Source organism: Carya illinoinensis, chromosome 3 (assembly GCF_018687715.1).
Source record: "Carya illinoinensis cultivar Pawnee chromosome 3, C.illinoinensisPawnee_v1, whole genome shotgun sequence".
NCBI classification, from domain to species: domain Eukaryota; kingdom Viridiplantae; phylum Streptophyta; class Magnoliopsida; order Fagales; family Juglandaceae; genus Carya; species Carya illinoinensis.
Genome location: NC_056754.1, coordinates 7,689,929 through 7,710,289, shown reverse-complemented (window position 1 = coordinate 7,710,289; position 20,361 = coordinate 7,689,929). Strand labels below are relative to the sequence as shown.

Below are 20,361 nucleotides of genomic sequence, written 5' to 3'. Positions count from 1 at the left end.
TCGTTCAAACATACCCTTCTTATCGGTCCACGTTGGGAGAGTGGAAGCCACTCACTCGTATTATGCATTATAGGGATGTGGACGCGTAATCTACCATAATTGCATATTTATTACTTTCAATACTAAGAAATGTTACAGATGTAGCATACCTGTATTAATATATTAATATTATGATTTAGTTTTTCTATTTAATATATATATATATATATTTACAAATATATCAAATTATAATGCTTTCATTATCCAAACTGGCTTTGTAGCGTCGCCCATCTAGTGACTCTAGTCTATGAAGGCAAGGAAAACAATCTACACCGTGAGAAAGCAAGGGACAGTGTGGGGCGAAGGACAGAGAAAGGTTTAAGAAGGGTTTAGCTCCGAGGCGGTCACTAAACAGTCCCTCTATGGATTCAGTTCCCTCTGCGAATTTCTTTTACGACCCATTTCCTCCAATCACAATCGCATCCCAGTCCCACTCCATCCCATCAATTTCATTGTCGTCAAATTTTGATTCAAATTGGTTCTTAAGCTAACCAAACCCCTATAGTCTCTGCAAATCTCCGCAGCAAAATCGATCCTCTTCTTCCCTTTTGTAAAGAAACAAATTTTCCTTTAAGCCCTTCAAGGATTTCCACTGGCATGTGGAGCAATATTGCCAAACGAGCTATTTCAAAGTCCCGGAGTTTTTTCCTCAATTCCCACTCCCTCAGACGGGTTCATAGCTTTCTGGGTCGTACCCAGGACCCGATCTTCCCTGAAGAATTCAGATTTAGGCCCTCTGAGCTTAATGCTTGCTGGGATAATGGGTTTTCGGAAATGGGTTATCATCGACATGACGAGTTTTGTTCACATGAGGACTTTCTGCGGAGGCCAAGTTTTGGAATTAGTGGGTTTTGTCCCAGAGGCTATGCGAGTTTGGCCGAGGCCGAGGTAGTGTCGTCTACGGATGTGGAGGAGGATGTCTCGGTTGCCGAGGAGGTTCAAGAATTATTGCAGGAAATGAGTAAAGAAGAGAAGAGGCAGGTTGATTATAGGCGGCGGAGGCATCAGAAGATGGTTAGGGGAATGGGCCAAGGGAAGTATATGATGCTAAGTAGGAGGCAGGTGAAGATTGAGACAGAGGCGTGGGAACAAGCGGCAAAGGAGTATAAGGAGCTTTTGATGGACATGTGCGCGCAGAAGCTGGCCCCTAATTTGCCATATATGAAGTCGTTGTTTCTTGGTTGGTTTGAACCTTTACGGGACGCCATTGAAAAGGAGAAGCAGTTGTGCCGGAATGGGAAGAACAAGCGGGCGTATGCCCCGTATTTTGACCAGTTACCGGCTGACATGATGTCCGTTATCACAATGCATAAGTTGACAGGTTTATTGATGACAGGTGGTGATCATGGAGCTGCGAGGGTGGTACAGGCCGCTTGCATGATAGGTGATGCCATTGAGCAGGAGGTAGAAAGTTTTTTCCGCATTCTTTTCATGGTCATTTTGGTTTGAACCCTCCTATTTGGTCATTCTATGATTCTCGGCCTTTTACTAGGATTGAGTGAAGAGACGTGGTATACAGTTAAATTGCTTTAGAGGGTGATGAGTAAGAATGTACAACTCAAAAGAGTTTGTGATTTTCAAATGCCTCGGGAGTAGTAATGTTTAGAATTTCTGTTACGCCGATGAGTTATAGTTTGGTGCATGGTGACCATTACAATTGTTGTTCTAAACCATGGGGTGAGATCATTTTTGGGCCTTAGTAATGTTCTTTTTTATTGGTAAACAAAATTTTATTCATAATATTTGGGCCTTAGTAATTTTTATAAGTAATAAGAAAATTTTATTGACAAGTAAATAGGTATAGCCCAAGTACACTGAAAGTATAAAATAGAAACACCTAAATACAAGCTAAGAACTAGAAAATGATAGTAGCATATCATGAAGATTGTCTCCATTCAAAACAAGAACCTTTGCCCCAAAACACAAATTGCTAAAGAAAAACTCTCTAAGTTAGTTTGTTTATTTATCAAAAAATAAAATAAAAATTCTCTAAGTTCTCCCATCGAACGTTCTCTATCTCGAAAGCCCTGCCTATTTCTTTCCAACTATAAGCACCACATCAAATATAAAGGGATCATCCTCCAAATAGCAACAATGCAATGATTCCCCTTAAAATCCACCACTCACTTAGGCATCACCCAAGCAATACCTGTCCTACCAAAAATCTCTTCCCAAAGAGTCCGACCAGGTTTGGCAAGTGGGATGAGACACAAAATTATCATCTCATCTCATCACATCATTACAATTTTTTTAAATTCTCACATAAAATATAATAAACAATTCAACTTTTTCAAATTTCAATTTAATTTTTTTAAATCCCAAAACAATAATAATATTAAAAATTAATATTTTAAAATTTTATCTAAAACTAAAAATTCTCATCTCACTATCCAAATCTACGATTAGCCACCTCACAATGAAGAAATAAGTGATCAATAGATTCACCATCTTTCTTACACATGAAGCAACAATTCACAATGATTAGTCCACGCTTTCTCAAATTATCTGTGGTCAAAATCTTTCCAATTGACGCCAACCAGCAGAAAAATGCAACCTTACTAGGCACCTTAGCCCTCCAAATGCAGTTCCAAGGAAATTTATTAATAGAATGACAAGTCAATGCCTTATAATAGGAGCTAAACGAGAACAATCTTCATATCATATAACCTTCCAAAAAAATAAGAAATGACAATCAATTCCCAATCATGCATCTAATAAAATTCACATTCCAATGAGGAATGTTGTTTGAAAAAAATGAATGAATCAACTACTGCAGCATCTTGATCTCTTGCAATCCTAAAGAGGGAAGGAAAAGCATTCTTAAGAGCCGTATCCCCACACTAAGTATCATGCCTGGTTCCTCCACTCACCTTGAATTTAATATGACTAACAAATTCCCCCAACCAATTCGAATAGATTTCCACAAACCCACTCATTACACTCCTCTAACTTCATTAGAACACAACTCCTCCACCCCCTCACATATTTCACATCAATAATATTCCTCTATAACGCATCCCTCTCAAGATGATACCACCATAGCCATTTCCTAGGAAGAGCTTTATTGAAAAGCCTCAAATTTTGAACCCCCAATCCTCCACAAGACACCGGTATGTAAACCTTATTCCAACTTACCATATGGAACTTTTTTTCCTTAGTAATGTTATCAAAAGTATAGTGATATCGGTGATTTTATGACCTGGGATGTAATGTCTAATTCTTCTGTAAGCCTTGACATGGGACTAAAGATAACTGATATAGAGCCCTTTATGTTCTGGAGTGGTTTGAATATTTTTTTGTGCTTTTTGTAAAATATTGTGGAGAAATGTTTTAGTAACAGCAGACAGTTTCCAGTGTTTACTTATCCTGGTTTTCAAAAAATGATGGATATACTGGAATTATAACAGGTTTTTGATATCTCTTCCTTTTATATTCTTCCTCTGTAATTTGTATATTTTGATTTTGTTGTGACTTATTCATCAAAAAAAAAAAAAAAAAGGGATTTGGTTGTAACAAATATGTTAGGGTTGGGTTAGTTGGACTCTTCTGGTTTTATCTTTCTCAATATGCTCATTGAAATGGGTGATTATTTCTTGTTATCCCACAATGAGCACTGATGTGTCAGGTTAGAATTCACAAATTCTTGGAGAAAACAAAACAGAAAAAGGGTAATAAAGATAAGGAAAATGAAGGAGGTGACTCTAATTCTCATATCAAGGAACAAGAGGAGTTAAGGAAAAAGGTCACTAATTTGATGAAGAAGCAAAAGCTGCTGGCAGTAAGGCAGATAGTGAAGGGAAAAGATGATTCAAAGCCATGGGGCCAGGATGCTAAGGCTAAGGTTTGAAGATATCTTGTAATGACATGGAAAAAATTATTTATTTCTGTCAGCATACTTTCTAAAAAAGGTGCTCTTTGCCCTTGTAATTTTCAGGTTGGAAGCCGTCTGATCGAACTATTGATGCAAACAGCTTATATACAACCACCAGCCAATCAGCTGGCAGATGGCCCACCTGATATTCGACCTGCTTTTGTACACTCATTCCGAACAGTGATGAAGGAAGGAAAGTAAGATCCATTTACTTCCCTTTTTTCAGAAGCTTAAAATCTTTTCCCTTGTTTCACTTTTGGGCTTCTGTTTCCACAGGAAAACAAGCAGAAGATATGGCATTATTGAATGTAACCCTCTAGTTCTTAAAGGCCTTGAGAGAACTGTAAGCAAGTTGTATCATCTTTTATTCCTTAGTGAACGTTAATCAGAAGTTGCATGTGGGCAAATGATGGGTTGTTTTCTTTTTAAGGGTTTGGGCAATTGGTGGATTATTTTCTAGTTGTTTGAGGTGGAACTTCCCACCCACTAACACATTCTTGCGTAAGGGTGATTACAACATATGCTATTTGCTCAAACAGGTAAGGCACATGGTTATTCCTTATATGCCAATGTTGGTGCCCCCAGTCAAGTGGACAGGGTACGTCATTTGAGCTTCTATTTTCTTTAGTTTTTGCTTGGTTGCTGCCTTTTTTGTTTTGAACTGCATAATCATGGCACAGACAACTTAGTGTCCAATGTTTTGATATTCATACGGTGATAGCTCGTTTTAGCTTTTCTATAAGAGTGCTATATAAGAGAAAGGGGTCTTTAGATTGGTAACATCTAACAGGCGTATGTTTTTGGTATATTTTTGGAAACAATAAATTAGTTCAATAATCTTGGAAAAATAGTTATATGATGAGTGTTTCCAAACAAATTTTAATGACTAGATAAATGACATCTGACGGCCCATTAGATTACTTTTATCAGCCATTCAAGCAATCATCATGGAACTTTTAGGATTGATTAACAAAATATTGTATTTTTATTGGAAAAGAACTTTCTATAAAACTTTAAATTGTCTCCGTTCAACACAAAACTCCTGTTTTACTTACTTGATCACAATAGTTGCTTGATAAATCAAAGATGTAATATCATCTAGGGCCTGAAAAATGAAATTTTGGGATGCACGTGTGAGAGACTAATGACTTATTTTCTATACGCAAACACCTTTAGTTAGGCTATCTATCTTATCATGTAAGAGAAGCTTAATTGATTTCTACTTTTAGGCCATGTCATTCTACTTTGTTTTAGTTCTTGGCAACACCTCATGGGTGCAAACAATCCTTTGGGGCCATACCCCTTGGTGAAAAGCCAGTGATTTAACTAGTTCCGTGTAGGGAAACTTTTGAGGGTGCTGTGCACAGAACCAGGATTTAGTCTGCAGGGGTAGGTCCGAAGGGTCTTGCCTTGTAGAGATTCCTCGACATAAAAAAAAGTATTACTTATTAATAACCTATCAAAAAAGTATTACATATTAATAAAAACGAGCTAATAATATTATTTACAAGGCTTACTTAAAAAAAAAAAAACTATTTACAAGGCTTTAGGTGGAATTTCTGGAGTAAGAAGTACTTGAATGTATTTTGGCTCTTTTGAACTAGGGATTTCTTGCCTTCTTGTTCCAACATTTGGAAACTCACAGTGGTTCTTCTAGTCATTTTAAAACACATCGGTAAAGATACGGATGCCCCTTCTGCCCATGGACTCGTTTATTTAAATTGCACTAAATGAGATTGTTCAACTGTTGGTAACTATCCTTCTACTCCTTTATTCACTGTTCTTTCTTTTATTTGTCATTTTGCAGTTATGAAAAAGGAGGGCACTTGTTTTTACCATCCTATATCATGCGCACTCATGGATCCAGACATCAACGTGAAGCAGTTAAGAGGGCTCCTAGGAAACAACTAGAACCAGTTTTTGAGGTTTGAAATTATGTGAATTGTTCATGACTTTTTTTTTTTTATTATTTTTGTTTTTAGATGTGGAAAACAATACAGGTATTCTGTATAGTGTATTCTGAACACTTTATTGTACTTAGCTGTGAGAAATTGTTACTGGAATTATGTTGGCTGTCATAGCACATATATTTTGTCTGCTTGGTATTTCTTCCCGTTTTGTTCCATTCAGAAAGGCTGCCATAATTGTTTATGTACATCAACTCTCCAGGCGCTGAATACTCTTGGGTATACCAAGTGGAGGATAAATAAGAGGGTACTTAGTATTGTAGATAGAATATGGGCTAGTGGTGGCCGTCTTGCTGATTTGGTGGACCGCAATGATGTGAGTTACGTTATGTCATCTATTTTTTGTCATTTTTTTTCTGATGTGCTTGTTTTGTTTAACAGTAACCCAACCTCCACATTGTTAGCGAGTTTGGTTCATTAACAGCAATTTGAAAATGCTTTTGTTTAACTAACTATATGTGCTGTAGATACCTTTACCAAATGAGCCAGATACTGAAGATGAAGCTCAGCTTAAGAAATGGAAATGGAAAGTCAAATCTCTGAAGAAAGAGAACAGGGAGAGACATTCACAGCGTTGTGACATAGAACTTAAACTTGCTGTATGATGCTTTTTACTCACTGTAAGACAGTAACCATGCTTTTCAAAGATGCTAACCCTTTCTTATTTTTAATAAGGTTTGTGTCAACTTTATTTACTGGGAGCAGGTTGCAAGGAAAATGAAGGATGAAGAAGGTTTTTTCTATCCACACAACCTTGATTTTCGAGGCCGTGCATACCCAATGCACCCGTACTTGAATCATCTGGGTTCAGATCTATGCCGGGGTGTTTTGGAATTTGCCACAGGACGACCTCTTGGAAAGTCAGGCTTACGTTGGTTAAAGATACACTTGGCAAACTTATATGCTGGTGGTGTGGACAAATTGTCCCATGAGGATCGAATAGCTTTTACTGAGAACCATTTAGATGATATATTTGATTCTGCAGACAGGCCACTTGAAGGCAGGCGCTGGTGGTTGAATGCAGAAGATCCATTTCAGTTCTTGGCTGTGTGCATGAATATAACTGATGCCTTGAGAAGTTCATCCCCAGAGACCTTTGTTTCACATATACCTGTACACCAGGTACTTTCATAGGGGTTATAAGCTGCTCTGGGGAGTACAGATGCTCAGAATGGTAGTTTTTGCAGTTATATTTTACATATTTTTAATGGTAAATAACCTTTGAATAAGTTATATTCGTGTGCTAAATTTTATGGGGAAAAACTTGTCAAGAGAAAAAGAAAGGGAACAAAGGACTAGAGCTTAGTGTAAGGGCGTTAAAGGAGGTGTAGAGACAGTTTATATGTTCTTATGCATGAACTGTCTCCAATATTGATGCGTCTGCACATGTCTATCTAGCTTTTTGTGGGGTTTCCATACTGGAACTCTTATTGGATTCATTTGTAATGGCTACCTCCTACCTCCAGTCATGCAGAGACTAACCAAAGACAAGTTTCAGTGGGTTCCTTCATTCGGTTTTTTTAATTGATTTGTCTTGTATTAGAGGGCCTTCAATGGATTGTTGCAATTGTTGCATGGATGTGGGTTGGACCACCATCTTAATTGCATTCATATTTTTTTTCTTATATGATACCATCATCTCTGTACTGTATGTCTTTCCAGAGCAGCTAAGCTTTGATTTGATCTGATATTTTGTGTTTTCTCTATAATTCATAACTTGTACTTAGTTCTTTTTGCCCCTTTTTGATGTCCTCTAGGATGGTTCTTGCAATGGTTTACAACACTATGCTGCTCTTGGAAGAGACAAGGTAACATTGTTGTTTTTATTTTCCAGTTTAATTTAGGAGTAGGTATAAAGTTTTCACTTCTGCTTAGATGATTTCCCACAAATAATGCTAAATGCGTGAGAGATGCTATAAACCTCTCGATTTTGTGGGAGAAAAGGGAACCAAGTTTATTGATTTACCACAATTGCCTTCCTCATTAATTAGGATTCAAAATGGCAAACTCGCTTTACACTGGCTAAATTGTTATTTTTTTTTTGTCAATTATAAGACATCAAGTGATATGATCTGAGATTGTAGAAACACTCTTAGAAGACAGTACAAAAAGGAAAAAAAAACTTCTGGTAATTTATTGAATAAATTTTGTCAAAAATGCAGATGAGGTTGATTAAAAACCTTTTTAAACATCTCTTTAGTTGAGATTTATCTATTTCTATCCATTAATTTTCCCTTTGCCTAATGCACCATTTAATGGAAAACAATTTACTGACATGTTTAAATTGAAATGGATATGCCACTTAATGGACACATACCTCTCTCTCTCTCTCTCTCTCTCTCTCTCTCTCTCCTTTTTGAAAAATAAAAGATATGTTTCATTCTCGGATGCATATGAATTATTTCTCATTTCATAATGTTCCGTTCAGTTGGGGGCAGGAGCTGTCAATTTAGTTGCGGGAGAGAAGCCAGCAGATGTTTACTCAGGAATAGCTGTTAGGTAAGCCGTTATCTACCAAGGCAAATGGGATTCATCAGATAATGGGGTCCCGAAACTTTTTACTTTAGTTGCACTAGTAAGATTTCAGGAAGCATTGCAATTCCCGTTATTCTTACTACAGTATTTTTTCTCCCCTCTCTAATAATAAGAAACAAAACCAAGTATTGAGCAAAGGAAATGTGTTTTTTAAGTTGGTACTTTAATTTTTGATAAGCAAGATTATTTTTGTTAATGATTCAATAAAAATAAGAACATTATCAAGGTAAACATGGAGTATACGACAGACACAGCTACTTAAAGAAAAAAAAGAGGTGAAGAAATCTTGGAACCTAAAGTTAGAATACATAGGTGGCTGCCATCCAATGGTAAAATGAATTGAAAAACAAGGACTTTAGGACTTCCATATCAAACAAATGCTCATTCGCAATTGCTACCGCAAGATAGTCACCCCTATCTTTAAGGGGGCTTATGCACTCCATGACTTTCAGAGGCATTTTTCATAAGGTCTCGTTGTGATGTGTATCCAATTGCCATTGCTAGCATGCTAACAGGTCCGCCACCCCATCTAGGCATAACCTGATATGAGCTACCACCTGGAGACATATGAAGTGGTACAAAATATGGAAAAAACTTAATCATAGAATATACTTTTTTTTTTTTTTAAATCATAGACTATGCTTGCTTTCTTCTCATAAGAATAATTAGTTCTATGTTTCTAGGTTGCTGGTTAAAGCACTCATGATTTAAAAAATTAGTTCTCTGTCATGTCCATATGTAACGTGGGAAGTATTAAATTTTTTGGTCTTTGCATCCATAGATATGGATTCTTGGGATGAATAATCCATGCATACCTCTCTATTAGTCAATACATTGAAAATAGGAAGTATGACATGTTGGGCCTCCATAGTAGAGCGGAATCTTTCTTTATCATTCTGGGGTCCTGACTGAAAAGAGCTCCAGAACTCTTATCTCCCCCTCTATTGCCAAATTGATCTTTGTTCCCTTTTAAATTTCTGCCCGGTGTAGTTGGTGATAAGAGAACTACTGTATTGGTCAGCAGTCCTTAGCAGCAAATTCTATTGTTGGTTTGGGTTTGATGTTGTCTGTAGAAAGCATATGGCTAGTGAAATGCTTTCAACCTTAATTTTGCATCCGTTTCTGCTAAATAGATTTGACAAACCAAAAAGAATTGACTTAATTTGTTTGTAAGGGAAACTGAATGTATGCACAGCTGCAATATTTGTTTGTAATGGTGTTATTTCTATTTCCCACTTACTTTTTGCGTATGATACTCTTATTTTTTGTGATGATGATGCGTGTCATATTCAAGCTTTAAGAGCTGTTCTGTTGTGTTTTGAAGCTGTTTCGGGCCTCAAGGTGAACTTGGGAAAGTCGGAATTGGTTCCGGTGGGTGAGGTGAGGAATGTCAACTCTCTTGCGGATTTGTTGGGTTGTAAAGTTGCTTCTCTTCCTCTGAGATATCTTGGGCTTCCATTGGGGGCGCCTTTAAAGCTAGGAGGATATGGGATGGGGTAATTGAGAAGGTTGAAAAAAGATTGTCGGGTTGGAAGCTACTTTACTTATCAAAAGGGGGGAGGTTAACTCTTATCAAAAGCACCCTTTCCAATCTTCCCACGTATTATCTTTGTTTATTTTCATTACCGTTGGGAGTGGCTAATCGGATTGAAAAATTATTTTGAGCTTTTTTAAGGGGTGGTTTGGGGGAGGAGAATAAATTTCTTTTTGTGAATTGGAATATGGTGATTTGTCCGATATTGAATGGTGGCTGGGGGGTGAGAGATTTGAATCTTTTTAATAAGGCATTATTGGGGAAGTGGTTGTGGAGGTATCATGAGGAAGGAGATGCTTTATGGAGAGAGGTGATTGACTGGAAATATGGGTGTGAGTGGGGGAGATGGTGTTCTAAGGAGGGTAGGGGGTCTCATGGCATTTGCCTTTGGAAATATATTAGAAAAGGGTGGAACATTTTTGAAAAAATATCAAGTTTGAAGTTGGAGCTGGTGATAGAATCTGGTTCTGGTTTGATGAGTGGTATTGTGAGAGACCTCTTAATGCTGTTTTTTCCTGTTGTTTTCAGTTTGGTTGGTAATCAGCAGGTTGCTGTTTCAGAGGTGTTGTGTCGTGTCGATGGGGCTGTACATTGGAATGTATTTTCACTAGAAATGCACAGGATTGGGAACTTGATGAGATTGCAGGTTTTTTGTATTATGTAAAGATAGATGCAAATGGGAGAGATCAGTTGCTGTGGAAACATTCGGGGAGCAATAAATTTTCTGTTAATTCATTTTATAAGGTGTAGTCTGCTCAACAGCACGTTTTTTTTTTTTTTTTTTCATGAAAGAGCATTTGGAAGGTTTGTGCGCCGTCTAAAGTTGCCTTTTTTATTTGGACTGCTGCTCTAGGGAAGATCTTGACGATTGATAATCTGAGAAAGCGGTATGATTATTATGGAATGGTGCTTCATGTGTAAAAAGGATGGTGACTCGATTGATCATCTTTTTCTTCATTGTGAGGTGGCTAGGGAGTTATGTATTGGTATTCTTGGTAGAGCTGGGCTGAGTTGGGTTATGCCTAAGAGGGTGGTGGAGGTTTTAGCCTGCTGGAACAGAAATTATAATAGCTATCAATTGGATGCGGCTTGGAGGATGATACCATTGTGTTTATTGTGGTGTGTATGGACAGAAAGGAACGACAGATGTTTTAGCAACAGGGAAAGAGCAGCGGGGGATATCTGGAATTTTTTTGTGTCTTCTCTTTTTCAGTGGTTTTCTGCTATTGTATTAAAGGGGGAGAGTGTTCATGAGTTTTTGTTTTCTTTTCAGCTTTCTAGAATATAATTAGGTGTCTCATCTTGTATACTTCCTGTATACATGGGCTCCGCTTAGTTTCATTTGTTTCAATAAAGTTTATTACTTGTCAAAATTTTTTTTTCCCTTTTTTACAACATATTTCTAACTGCAGTGGCCATCATTCTCTTTTAAAAGAAGTTGTCTGAGAAAACCATTTGATGATGACATCATATTTGCTATGCAGGGTACTGGAAATCATGCGAAAGGATGCCCAGAAAGATCCCACTGTTTTTCCAGATGCATTGCATGCAAGAATATTAATTAATCAGGTTCTTTGCCAACTATTCATTTCCTGATTTGAATGATGTCTTGCGATGCATATTTTTAAACTTGACAAATTGAAACTATCAAACCATTGCATTATTTTTCATCACGAATTCATTCAGAAGATGCAAGTAGGTTTTATATGATTATTTCAGCGTACATTGTGATGTTTTATGTGATTTGCTTGGTGTACATGGCGATGTTGCCTACTGGGTGACCTCCTTTCTCTCGCAACTGATAGTTGTTGACCTGATGGCTGGATATCATCCAGGTGAACAGGAAATTGGTGAAGCAAACAGTGATGACGTCAGTATATGGGGTCACTTACATTGGTGCTAGGGATCAAATCAAGAGGAGGTTGAAGGAACGTGGTGCAATTGCGGATGAAGCTGAGCTCTTTGGTGCTTCTTGTTATGCTGCAAAGGTGGTTGAGGAAGAAGGATTGATGCCATGACTACAGCCACATATTTCTGAGTATATGTGTATCTGTGAGTCTCGATGAATTCACGTTAATGACAACTCTTTATTGTTGCCTGGGCAGACCACCCTAACTGCATTGGGGGAGATGTTTGAAGCTGCACGCAGTATCATGAGCTGGCTTGGTGAATGCGCAAAAGTGTGTCCTGTACCCATTTTCTTTTGGTTTTGCTTAAATATGTTTAAACATTATTTTCTACTTGTTTCTCTGTAGTCATTATACGAATATATGACTTCATAGTTGGAACATGAACAGATAATTGCATCTGAAAATCAGACAGTGCAGTGGACAACTCCACTTGGACTTCCTGTTGTGCAACCGTATCGAAATTTGGGAAGGCATCTTGTGAGTGGTTCAAAATCTTCTTTAACATCAATGCTTATTACTCTCGTCACATATCTAGAATCCAAAACAGCATTTCAAGTCATTAAATTTCTTTTTATGAAATTCAATGCAGATAAAAACGTCTCTTCAGATATTGTCACTACAGCGAGAAACAGACAAGGTAGCTGTGCTTACTTTCCCATCTGATCTCTGCTTGGTTACGTGGGTTTTTTTTATTGTAATTCCCAGCATACATATGTCACACCTGCATTATACATTGACATTCAATGTCTGGCATGCCTATTTCATGTTGTAGCATTTCTCTGTAAAGAGAAATGATATTTACAGTCATAAAGTGCGCAAGCGCCGCACACTCTCTTTGAAAAATGTGAGTAAATATGAGATCCACATGAAAAAATTAATTTTTTAATAGTAGACCCCACTCTTTTTGAAAAAGAGTGTGAGGCACTTGCACAATCCATGACTATATCTAGCATCACTCCTTTGCAAATATGTGGGTTTGCCCAAATTTCTAGCTAGATGTGGGATTCTGCATACAGGGGTGCAATGCCCCACCTTCTTGCAGTCCTGCTCCTCCATGTGCTAGATGTATTAAAGTTGAATTTCTAATGCAACCCCATTCCCCATTCTCTTCTTCACCCCTTCTCATCTGCAAGAAATGATTCTTGGTTCTGCCCTGAATGTGGAAGCTGGAAATGGCTTAGAGCATCTAATGATGGATCCGTTCAAAATGCATTGATATACAGTTGGTTACACATGCTGACTGAACACAGATATAGGGCGATTTCTTATTTTTTACCCTAAATTGAAGAGCAACAAAAAGGAGGCCAATTTCATCTTCGGCTTTGACTTTCTAGGTTTTTAATGTGATGAATATAGCCATCACATTTTATGTTGGATATTTTGGGCCATAGAGCTCAATTTTACCATTGTAGGTCATGGTCAGGCGGCAGAGGACAGCTTTTCCACCAAACTTCATTCACTCCCTCGATGGTTCTCACATGATGATGACTGCAATTGCCTGCAAAAAAGCAGGCTTGAACTTTGCAGGTTTTTCTTGTGGTTCCTTCCTTTTTGTCTCCTTTGTTGCTTTCAACTTTCTACTGATTTTACCACTGGTATATGATTACAGGAGTTCATGATTCATATTGGACCCATGCATGTGATGTGGATGAAATGAGCAGGATGCTTAGAGAGAAGTTTGTTGAACTCTATGAGACACCAATACTGGAGAATGTACAGTATCTTTACGTATATACATTTAAGTGAAATAGGAAGCCCATTTAACAAAAGATTGGCGGGACTTGTGTCTATAACGGTGGTTAGATGGGTCTTGAAAGAGCGCTTGTTATCGAATCAAAACTCTTTGCCGTCGTGAGAGAAAGGGCCTTAGTACGTATCATAGAGAGTGGCAGGAGGTTTAAGCAGGAGCTTGTACTGGGTCTGGGCACCGCACAGTGGCTTGGAAGAATTCTGGAGGAGTGGGCGAAAGGGGAAAGAAAGGAGTTGTTCTCGTCAAAAAGAGAGGGCTATCGGTGTGTTACAGTCCAGCGATGTTCAAATAATCGAGGTAGATTCTTGGAAGTGGCAGTGTATGGTGATGGGGGAGGTCGAAAATGTATTCTCATACCCGAAGAGGAGGGGGGAAGGGGGTGGAGAAGAATGAAAGAGGTGCTGATGGAGGTTATCCAGTCGGTTGATAACCAAGTGGGGAGTGTTGGCGTTGAACAGAGGAAGCCACGGGAAGTAACAGAGAGGGGTCGGAAAACGTACAAGGAAGCGCTAACTCCGGCAGGAGGTGGAGAAGGGACCGGTAGAGGGAAAACTGACAATGAAGCGCATCGAGCCCCTCACGTCCTCTCGCAGGAGAGACAATACGGAAGAGACGTGTATGACAAGTTGAGGGAGATGCAGGAGCAGTTGGTGAATTTGCAGAGGGAGATCGTGAAGGTGGCGATATGTGTCGGGGCTTATAAGGAAAATGATCGAACGGTGCGTTTTGGGGGAGGAAATGGTAAGTTTAAGGGGCTTTCAAAGTCTTCATACTGTGGGCTGGGCCATCAGGCCCGTGGGGCCTCAAATGGATTTAATAACACACAATACGGGCTGGGCCCAAGTAAGCCCAGACCTCAAGTGACCCGGAAAGAATGGAGGGCTCGGTCAGGCACTGAACCGGGGCCCTCGCAGACGCAGGTGCTACCGGCGCGTCACCTGAGGGTGGTGGACACGCCGGAATCTTCATCGGGCCGGCTACAGAAGACGCCGGAGAAGGTGGTGGTGGCGTCGGAATCTGGCTTGGTGGCGCAGGAGAGGCCGATAGAGTTGGTTGAGATCCTCCCTCCTCCACCGTGCGTCAATCCTCCTCCAGGAAATGGACAGAAAACGCCGACGGAGTGCAGGGGGGGTGATAATGGTCCGGCGAGGCTATCTGAGATGCACAGTGAGGTTACGTTGGTGGGTAACAGTGGGGATGACACGGTGATGTTCTCTGAGATTCACGGAATGGGGGAGTTGGTGAGTATCAGCGAGCAGAATCCTTTTTTGGGTGCAGATGAAGCTGGTAGTGATGATTTATTCCTCTCAGATGAGGAGAACCAGATAGGGGAAGTGGGCTTCGTAGTTGGAGATGAAAACTCAGAGGAACAGATGGAATTCAGAATACAGAACCCGATACCGCTGAACTGTTTGTTTCCAGATCAGTCAAATGCCTCAGATTGGGTGTTCAACACAGTGAAGGATATACAGGAAATTGTGGGCTTGAAATGTGAAGGATACGAGGAGCAATTCATGGCATTACTCACTGCCATTGAAGCGGGTCATCAACAACATAAGAAATTAGACTCAAAGAAACAGCGGGAACTCAAAAGGTTAACCTGGTCCATGAACTCTGAAAGTAGTAATAGCAGGGATAGATCAAAGGGGAAGGGCGTGGTCTATTCCAAATGAAGCCAAAAATTGTCTCGTGGAATGTTCGTGGTTTAAATGAGGGTAGTAAGCGTCTTCAAATAAGAAACTTGCTTCGAGAATGGAAGGCGGACATAGTGTGTTTACAGGAGACAAAGCTGAAAGTAATTACTACAAAAATGGTACGAAACATTTGGAGTTGCGTACATGTGGATTGGGTATATTTGGCAGCTAATGGGGCCTCAGGAGGTGTATTGGTGATGTGGGACCAAAGAGTGGTTGAGAAACGGGAGGATTTCATCGGGTCATTCACGGTAGCATGCTCTTTTAGGAGTGTGTCAGATGGATTTTTGTGGGCTTTTGCAGGAGTTTATGGTCCTAATTTAGACTTTGATCGTAGACTGTTGTGGGATGAACTATGTGGAGTGCACAGTTGGTGGGATCTTCCGTGGTGTATTGGTGGGGATTTTAACGTAACAAGATTTCCCAGTGAGTGCTTTGGTAATAGAAGATTGCGACCTGCAATGTCAGATTTTTCAGAATGTATTTTCGAGTTGAACTTAGTGGACTTACCAATGGCAGGGGGTACATGTACGTGGGCAAATAATCATACGTGGTCACGGTTAGATCGCTTCTTAATATCCCCGGAGTGGGAAGCTCACTTTCCGGAGGTTTGGCAGAAGAGATTGACTCGGCTGTGTTCAGACCATTGGCCTATTATGTTGGATAGTGGGGGGATCCAAAAAAGAAGCCGTTACTTTAAATTCGAAAACATGTGGTTGAAATCGGAAGGTTTTGTGGATAGGGTACGAGTGTGGTGGTCTTCTTACCAGATACAGGGTACTCCTAGTTTCATTTTTGCAGGAAAATTGAAAGCTTTAAAACAAGATTTGAAGCTTTGGAATAGTCAGTCATTTGGTAACATAGGAGAACACAAGAAATGTAAGTTAAGGGAAATTCAGGAACTAGACAGGCTTCAAGAGTCCAGATTGTTATCTCAGGAGGAATCAGATCAAAAGTTAGTGCTGATGGCAGACCTTGAGAGGACCATTTTATTAGAAGAAATTTCGTGGCGCCAAAAGTCTAGAGTTTTATGGTTGAAGGAAGGAGATCGAAGCACTAAGTTTTTTCACAGGGTAGCCAATTCTCATAGGAGATCCAACAATATTGAGATGCTGAAGATTGATGGGGCTAACTGCAACGATGAGCTTGTGATTAATAATCATGTAGTTGATTTCTTCAAACAGCTACTAACCGAGCAGGAAAGGTGGCGGCCCCGGCCTGATGGTTTGCTTTTTGATGCAATTGAGCCAATGGAGGGTATCCGATTGGAGAGGCCTTTTGAGGAGGCCGAGGTTTTTGATGTGGTGAGAAAGATGAATAAAGACAAGGCCCCGGGTCCTGACGGGTTTTCTATGGGTTTCTTTCAAACTTGTTGGGATGTGTTAAAGGAGGATCTCATGAAGGTGTTTCAGGAATTTCATTCGGTTGGAAAATTTGAGAAAAGCCTAAACGCCTCTTTTCTCGCTTTGATACCGAAGAAGGTTGGGACGGTGGAGATCAAGGAATTCCGACCCATTAGTCTGGTAAATGGGGTATACAAGATTATTTCTAAGGTACTGGCGAACCGACTTAGTGAGGTTGTGGGAAATATCATTTCGAAGCCCCAGAATGCTTTTGTAAAAGAGAGACAGATTCTAGATGCGGTCCTTATAGCAAATGAATGCCTGGATAGTAGATTAAAAGCTGGCCAAGCTGGGATTATCTGTAAGTTAGACATGGAGAAGGCGTACGACCATGTTAATTGGGATTTCCTCATTTACCTCCTGGAGAGATGTGGTTTTGGAGAAAAATGGCGATCGTGGATCCGTTGGTGTATATCTACAGTGAAATTTTCAGTGCTGATAAATGGAAGTCCAACAGGTTTCTTTGACAGCACGAGAGGTTTAAGACAAGGAGATCCGTTGTCCCCGTTACTCTTTGTTATTGTGATGGAGGCTTTGAGTAGAATGATCTCAGCACTGGTAGCTAATGGGCGGGTGTCTGGTTTCCCGATTGGATCCCTGAATGGGGGTTCAAGTAATATTTCTCACCTGTTGTTTGCAGACGACACTCTAATATTTTGTGAGTCTGACCATAATCAGGCCCGAGTTTTGAAGGCTCTTCTACTTTGCTTCGAAGCTACATCGGGTTTGAAAGTGAATTTGAACAAATCTGTGATGGTGCCCATTGGAGGAGTACAACATCTCAGACAGTTGGCGAATATTTTGGGGTGTAAGATTGCCGCTCTTCCCTTGTTATATCTTGGTCTACCGTTGGGGGCAGCCTCGAGAGCGGCTTCGGTGTGGGATACAGTGATTGAGAAGGTAGAACGCCGTCTTGCAGGTTGGAAGAGAATGTACCTGTCAAAAGGAGGTAGGACTATCCTGATAAAGAGTACACTTTCTAACCTACCAACTTACTACTTGTCCTTGTTCCCCATTCCTGCTAGTGTGGCACTCCGGATTGAGAAACTTCAGCGGGATTTCTTGTGGGGTGGTATTGGCGAGGAATTTAAATTCCACCTAGTCAGGTGGAAGAAGGTATGTAGCCCTCTCTCTAGTGGTGGTTTGGGCATCAGAAATCTGAGAATCTTTAATCGGGCGTTACTTGGAAAATGGTTGTGGAGATTTCATAAAGAACCAGAAGCTCTATGGAAGGTGGTGATAGAGAGCAAATATGGGGGTTTATGGGGGGGTTGGTGTACCAATGAAGTGAGAGGGGCATACGGAGTGGGGTTGTGGAAACATATTAGAAGAGGGTGGGAGGTTTTCTTTCGGCACTCGAGATTCTGTCTTGGAGACGGGACTAGAATCAAATTCTGGCAAGATTCTTGGAGTGGTCCTGATGCACTAAAGGCTCTATTTCCAGAACTCTTCAGGGTCGCAGTTGCTAAGAATGCTTCAGTGGCAGATGTCATGGTGATAACAGGAGGACACATCCAGTGGAACATCACTTTTAGTCGGGCGGCAAATGATTGGGAAATGGACAGCTATGCAGCCTTTTTCAGTATGTTGTACTCTTTCAAACCGAATAACCAGCATATCGACGTATTGTGGTGGATTCCTACAGGTAAAGGAGTTTTCTCGGTTAGCTCGTATTATAAATCCTTGTCACATGAGCCCCCTGTTCAGTTCCCTTGGAAAAGGATTTGGAGACACAAGGCGCCCCTCAAAGCAGCTTTTTTTGTGTGGACCGCTTCTCAGGGCAAGATCCTCACAACGGACAATTTGAGAAAACGGAGGGTGATTATCGCAGATTGGTGTTGTATGTGTAGGAAGGGGGGGGAATCGGTGGATCATCTTCTACTGCATTGTGATGTGGCCAGTTGGTTATGGAACGAGGTTTTTAGTAGACTGGATTTGGGATGGGTTATGCCTGAGTCAGTAGTGGCAGTTTTGGCTAGCTGGACAGATTTAAGAGGCAATCAAAGGATCAAGGCTGTATGGAAGATGATTCCTATATGCATCATGTGGTGTGTGTGGCAGGAGCGTAATGATCGGACCTTCGAGGACAAAGAGAGATCGAGGGAGGAACTAATAGCTTTCTTTTTTAGAACTCTTAGTACTTGGGCCACAACTGTTATTTTTAATGGGCCACTTCATGACAGCCTTGTATCTATACTCCCTACGTAGCTAGGGCATACTTTTGTACTTCATATGGCTTTTGCCTATTCTTTCATTAATACACTTGATTACTTATCAAAAAAAAAAAAAAGGAAGCCCATTTAGTGATGGTATTATCACCATAATTTTGCTGAATATGGAAAAAAGAAAAGAATGATGGAACTGCCGATTTTTAAGAAATTAGTTTATTCATTTCTCTTTTACTGATTGGAACTCAAGTGTAAGCTACTAATCAAAAAAAAAAAAAAACTTATAAGTGTAAGCATGTAAGCATTTCAAATCTATTATCTAGTAGTTCTTTGTTCTGACCAATTGTTTCGTATGCAGTTACTTGAAAGCTTTCAGCAGTCCTTCCCGACATTGTCTTTTCCTTCCTTACCTGAACGTGGAGACTTTGATTTGAGGGATGTCTTGGAATCCCCATACTTCTTCAACTGAACAGATGCACGTACTTCTCTCCCCCAGGGCTACAGTGATCTCATGCCTCTATAGATGTTTCTTTCCATATAGTGGTTAGGAAAAGAAGGGTCTTCTCTCAAAATCCCTCGTTGAGAATTGCTGCACCATCCATGTAAATATTACGTGAGGATGTCCCTGCACATGGAGAAGATTGCTATTTGCTTCATGTGGGCGTGAGGCCTTGAACTCAGCTTTCTATGCTCCTGTACAGCCAACGTGTAACTTAAGTTTTTCTTTGTGTGTATGCCATATGGGTTAAGAGCTTGTCTGAAGCCGAATCACGACAGGAAAATTCTAAAGAGGAAGCTGAGATATAAGTGCGTGATGGCTGCTGCTTGTACACAGCCTCTTGACAATACATTTCCTTGCATCATGTTAAAGATGCAATGCTTCACGATGATTCGATTGATATCAGAGCCTGTTGTGAGAAAATGCTAGGATCAGGGTTCCTTTTATAGTTGCAGATGCAAATATTGCTTTTTCTATAGGATATAATAATTCTTTTCCGCTACTCTTCAGGACTATGTGCCATATACGCGTATATATTTCCTTTTAACATGTAACATAACGGGAAGTGAGTGTATAGATCGGCTTATCTCCTTTTGGTGGTTGAGAAATTTATTAATTTTGTGCAGAAAACATAGCAAAGTGTCTGTTGATCTCGACAAGACGATGGAATCGTGGAACTCCTCATGACATCCTGGGACGATCGTGTCACGGATACGCTTCAAATATATATAAAAATAATAATAATAAACCTTTTGAGAGAGAGAGAGAGAGAGAGAGAGAGAGAGAGAGAGAGAGAGCTTTACATTGGACTCAGAACACCTTCAGTTCATCAGCATATTTCTAAAAGCAAGTAAGTTTCTATCAGAAATTTCTAGTAGTTGTCTCTTTCAAAGTATAGTCAATTTTGTGAACAGGTACCTGCAAGTCTCTAAAGAGGCAAAAGAAAACTCCACCCGTTTGCCACTGGAGCGGAGATCCTCTTCTCTTCTTC

The 20,361-nt window shown here is 40.0% G+C and overlaps 1 protein-coding gene across 5 annotated transcripts; it reads left to right on the top strand.

The window, feature by feature from the left end:
- Positions 1 to 234: 234 nt before the first annotated feature.
- LOC122302993 (DNA-directed RNA polymerase 2B, chloroplastic/mitochondrial) lies at positions 235 to 19,982 on the top strand. Of its 5 annotated transcripts, none has more exons than XM_043114509.1 (19): positions 235 to 1,443; positions 3,665 to 3,880; positions 3,974 to 4,107; positions 4,187 to 4,253; positions 4,450 to 4,508; positions 5,718 to 5,835; positions 6,080 to 6,193; positions 6,345 to 6,476; positions 6,583 to 6,999; positions 7,635 to 7,685; positions 8,306 to 8,376; positions 11,431 to 11,515; positions 11,782 to 11,934; positions 12,052 to 12,126; positions 12,244 to 12,333; positions 12,446 to 12,493; positions 13,269 to 13,383; positions 13,466 to 13,607; positions 18,995 to 19,223. In XM_043114509.1, the coding sequence occupies exons 1-18, from the start codon at positions 637 to 639 to the stop codon at positions 13,600 to 13,602; spliced, it is 2,889 nt and encodes a 962-aa protein (XP_042970443.1). In that variant the 5' UTR covers positions 235 to 636; the 3' UTR covers positions 13,603 to 13,607; positions 18,995 to 19,223. The 5 variants fall into 5 exon arrangements, 3 of the variants coding, with proteins under 3 accessions (XP_042970443.1, XP_042970444.1, XP_042970442.1); XM_043114508.1 differs by lacking the exon at positions 18,995 to 19,223 and adding an exon at positions 19,230 to 19,982 and having other exon boundaries at positions 236 to 1,443; positions 13,466 to 13,569; XR_006240575.1 differs by lacking the exon at positions 18,995 to 19,223 and having other exon boundaries at positions 13,248 to 13,383; positions 13,466 to 13,568.
- The last annotated feature ends 379 nt before the right edge of the window (positions 19,983 to 20,361 follow it).